The sequence below is a fragment of the Hipposideros armiger genome, unplaced genomic scaffold, assembly GCF_001890085.2.
Source record: "Hipposideros armiger isolate ML-2016 unplaced genomic scaffold, ASM189008v1 scaffold_6100, whole genome shotgun sequence".
NCBI classification, from domain to species: Eukaryota; Metazoa; Chordata; class Mammalia; order Chiroptera; family Hipposideridae; genus Hipposideros; species Hipposideros armiger.
The window spans coordinates 8,042-13,049 of record NW_017737120.1 but is presented as its reverse complement, the minus strand read 5'-3'; the positions used below and the strand labels follow the sequence as shown (position 1 = coordinate 13,049).

The 5,008-nt window shown below is 35.2% G+C and overlaps 1 protein-coding gene across 1 annotated transcript in view; it reads right to left on the bottom strand.

The window, feature by feature from the left end:
* Nucleotides 1-327: 327 nt before the first annotated feature.
* The window catches only part of LOC109378883 (ubiquitin carboxyl-terminal hydrolase 25-like), a 12,485-nt gene continuing 7,804 nt past the window's right edge, over nucleotides 328-5,008 (bottom strand). The window contains exons 2-3 of the mRNA XM_019635139.1: nucleotides 1,176-1,371; nucleotides 328-868 (exon numbers count right to left, since the gene is read on the bottom strand). Coding sequence (XP_019490684.1) covers nucleotides 696-868; nucleotides 1,176-1,299 — 297 coding nt within the window. The 5' untranslated portion in view covers nucleotides 1,300-1,371 and the 3' untranslated portion in view covers nucleotides 328-695. The remainder of the gene's footprint in view (nucleotides 869-1,175; nucleotides 1,372-5,008) is intronic.

Genomic DNA, 5,008 nt, shown 5'->3' with positions numbered 1-5,008 from the left:
GAAACCGTGACTTGGTTCCAATTTTTGACTAAGGTGCACAACATGTTCCATGCTTTATCAACTTTTAAAGTCTTATAAATATATTTTCAAATAATTCAGAGTAACATCCAGTAGTCCAGTAACAACACTGTTATTTAAGATATAATAAGACTATGGAGCCTCGTAGATTCTCTCTTTATCTTCACTTATACTACTGTAAAAGTATGGTTACTAAAAATATGATTTTACTTCACTACTCATAGGATTGACAATGACTCATCAATAAGTATTCCTTTCATGGCTTTTAAGTGTTATGTTTTCCTTAAAAACAAGTCTGACAGGGGCCGGCNCAGTGCCGAACACTTAAATGGCTGTGGTCACGGAAGGGTCCAGACTGAATGGAAAGCTGTAGGTAAAGATAAAAGCAAAGTGACACTGTAACAGAAAGGCGGCGAAAACATGGTTTTGCCATAGTAAAGTCAATCAGATTTGTAATTAGACATGAGTTCTGGTTAAAATAAAGTCTGAGTGCCATGCGAGTCTCAGCTTTATTGTTTGCAGTCCGGCTAAAGTCTGTATAGTTATTTTTTCTTCTGCAGTTATTAAAATAAAAAAGGTTAAAAACTATAGCAGCACAAGCAAACCCTGTGACAGGAAGGCAAGGGTTAAGAACTAAAACAAGTTTATACAGTGTGTTTAGGGCAAGTGTGTGCCGTTCATCTTCCATCAGCAGGAGTCCGGCTGAGGGACAGCATGATTCGGGTAAAGCGCTCACACAGTTCCAGCGTGGAATACGCAGGTAACTTCGGCGGCTCCTGGAAACCTTTAATCTCCGTAGAACAATCGAGCAGTTTGGGCAGGAAATCTGTCAGCTTCTCTTGGAGATGTGCTGCAAATACAAACAATTAGAGGTAACTAAGGGTAGAGAGGAAGGGAGAGAAATTACCTTCTTCAACATGATTTATTAACTTGGAGTGGTCAGTCATATTTCATTTCAAAATATATAAAGTACTTACAAATTGGGGGGAAGACGTAAAATATAAATGGCAATGGCTTAGTGTGAACAGCTTAGTTTGTAAATAAAAAAAGTAATGATGTGAATGTTACAGAGTAGAAAGAATAGAATAAATAACACCTAATTCTAACTGCTTTTAATCCCAACAACCCAGGTGGGCACTAACACTGTTTAAACTTACACTCCATTTCTTGTCCAAGGTAAGAACACCATCGATTTCTCATATCTTCCACAGCGAGTATATCTTTCTCTTCCATTTCATCCACCAATAACAAGGGCAAAAACGGGACAATAAACTCATTCATAATAAACAGACCATTGTTTACTTCTCGATCCTCTCCAGATTCAAACAGTTCTGCAGCTTGCTCATTTAATTTCTTAATGCAATGAGAAAAAGAATAGGTTTGTTTCCTTTTTAATGAAATAAAAACATCTTAAAGTGTAATACACTGAAGACAATATAGTTAGTATGCTCCAAACAGTATTAGAACAAAGGGCAATCAGAAAAAATAATCTCAACCTATTCTAGCACTGAAAAATCTCTTAGAAAAAGCTATGTGTATAACAACAACAACAACAGAAACAGAAGGAAAAAGAAGTGGGGAAAATACTGTTATCATGTTTTTATAGCTCATGTTCAGCTTATACTACTTTGATCATCACTATAGGTGCCAATTTTTATTTATGCTCCAGAGGTGAACTTCTCCCAATTCTAAAATTTAATAGGCACTCAGAGTAATTTTAAAAATAAGGAAATTCAGACTCCATATTAATTTTGAAAAACTCTTCATTATCTTCTTTATAAATGTCAACTGAATAAGTGCTGTTATATTCCTTGGGACAAAAATATAAAGGTAATCAATACATTTATCCCTTCAAAAAGTTCTTATTGAATTCATGTTATGTGCCAAAAACTGTTCCAGATGCAGGTGTACCCAAGTGATTAATAAAGAAAACTCTCATGAAGCTTACAATTTGGTTCAGGGAACAGCAAACTTTTTCTGTAAATGACAAGATAAGAAATATTGTAGGCTTCNTGAGACAGCTATGTCTCAAAGGTTTGACAGCTATGGTTCTGTATCTGTAATATTCAATTAGAAAACATTTTTTTTCCAAGATGGGAAAAAGCTCATTCATAAACACCACAAAACATTAAAACACATTAAGATACGTAGAATTAAAGGCAAATTAAAATAATTTTGAAACTTTACTGAGGGACATATACATCTAATATAAAGACAGGCAATATTCTTCTTAGATAGGAAGATTCAATATTGTAAAGGTGACATGATTTCTCTGTATACCAATCTATGTAAGCCAATGTAATTCCAATCAAAATGCCAGTAGAAATTTTATTTGAAAAAAATTTAAATAATTCTAAAATTTATCTATAAAAGACTACAGAAAATTCTCAACAAAATGAGCATTAAGGGTGTTTTGGGATGTTAACACTTGATGTATTAAGTTGTAAAACCTATATTAGTTATATAAAAAACAAATAGTTTAAATCATTTTAAAACAACAGTAATTAAGTTTGTAATGGTAGTTGAATAGACAAAAACATAAATGAAACTGAATAGAGGGTTTAAAAATAGCAAAAACTAAAAATTTATTATCTAGTGATTACATTTTAGATCAGGAAAAGAAAAGAATTATTATTTTATAAATGGTATGAGACAACTAGATGACCTTGGCAGAAATTGGTGAATCTTTATCTCACCTCTTACATTGATATAATTTGCATTTGCATTAAAGACTGACATAAAAAAAATCATAAAAATATCAGAAGAAAACATGGTATTTTTATAATCTTGTACAGGGAAAATTCTATGTAAACATGATATTGAAGGCAGAAATTATAAAGTAGGTCAAGAGATGTGATTAAAAATAAAGCCATAAAACAATATTATAAGCAAGCTTAAAATAAAATGACAGAAAAATGTCTGCCATGTGTGTAATAAAAGATTGATTCCTAATATGAACTTTTGCAAATCTATAGAAATGAACACCCACAAGAAAATGTGCAAAGGGCATAAGCAGGTAGTTAACTACACAATGAATACAAATAGCCATTAACATATTGAAGTACATTCACTCTCATTAAAAATTAAAAATAATTAACTTTTGGCTGTCACTGAAAAACATTAAAGACTGATAATCTATGTTGAACCTGTGAAGAAATACACTCTCATGCTCTAGTGGTGGCCGTGTAAACTGGAATAATTTTGAAGAATAGTTTGAAAATTTAGCTCAAAAATTTAAATCTGCATATGCAGTAACTCAGAAATTACACATCTAGAAATTTAGCAGGAAGACAAAGGTATAAAATATATCATAGACATTAAGTAGCAGCCTACATTGTATATTCATGAATAAAGTTACAGTACATTTTCCTTATAATCAAATAGTATTCAGCAGTAAACACAGGTAGATCTATATTTACACACTTTCTTAAAATGTCTACATTATATTAAATATAGTGGTATGTATGTGTGTGTGGGGACATGTGCACATGCATAGAAAGATGCTCATAAGCAGCAACACAAAAATCTTGTGTCTATCTCTGGGTAGATAGATGAATTGGGTGGATCATTACTTGTCTTATTACATAAGTTTGTTTTCTATATGTACTACCTGGCAGATTGCGTGGCATGTACCATGCATGCAAAAAATGTGATGAATGGATGGGCATGAATTCCTATTGTATAGACATCCCTCCACCGATTGAAAAAAAAGCATTAAATAGCATCATTAAAAGGTCTCCTTTGATAGAAAATAGAAACAAGATTTCAATCAGAACTAGTACATTTACTCTTGAGGTCCCAGAGATAGTCTAGCAATACATTCCTGAATATTTACTGTTTTAGGGATGGGCATTTTTGGATTAAAAAAATGGAATCTTTGCAAGGAACGAGTGTGTTGCTTGTCTATTGTCCCTCAGCTCCAATCCTACCCTTCTGTCCTCTGCTCTGTGATACTGGGACTCTGCAAACTGCATTTTCCTGACCCCTTTGCTGCATTCCATTTAGGTGCAGCCAGTAAGTTCTACTAGAGGAAATTTGGAAGGCAGGAGAAGGAAAACAAGATTTACTTCTTTGTCTTTGATTGACAGTCCTAACAGTGTTGACCTAATAGTGTCAGTTGACTCGTTTTCGGCTACTTTAAGAACTTCTAGAACTATCTTCATTGCTTTGCTTAGAAGCAGCAGGAGCAGTTAGGTGGCGAAGCTTCTCAGACTCAGAGCAACCGCACAACAGGGACCCTTTTTTTTTGGAGCACCAAGTTTCTGGTAACCCCGTCATTCCCCGTTTGTTTCTCTACCCTAGGAATAGTAGCTGCATCTTGCAGTTAGGCTGTCTGAGTTACCCTCTCATGTCTCTACCACATCACTGTTGAAATACCTAATGTGGGCTTTCCTGATTGGCCACAAGCTGCTAGAGGCCCTATCTGAAGGGCAGATGTAGAAAAGTGGCTAATGGCAACATCAAGATAGACATAAATGCTGAAGGCCAGCTTGCTCACGTTAGCACTTGGAGGGTGTTTGAATGTTCCAGAGGTATTAGTAGAGGAAGATGACTTATCAGTAAGGGTTTGGGACAGCTCTGTGCAATAGAACTTTCTGTGAATATGGAAATATTCTTAAGTATGTTGTCCAATATGGTAGCCAATAGTCACATGGCTGCTGAGCATTTGAAATGTGGCTAGTCTGAGTCATTTTATTTGGTTCACATTTAAATAGCTACGTGTGGCTAGTAACTATTGTATGGGACAGCGCAGATCTAAGGTGCCTGGAGGGCTGGAGACCCTGCAAGACCTCACCCCTATTAAGCTGCAAAGTATTTAACAGGCATTGGGGTTACAAGGACTAGAGATCCCGTCTTCCTCTAAAGCTCGGTCCAGCAGTGGAAGAGACGTGTGAAAACTCTGAGAGGTTATTCTGCCAACAGTGTGGAAGGTGGATTTTAGGCACAAGATCAAAAACAGAGGGTTCACCAGAGGCCAAATCCAATTGTC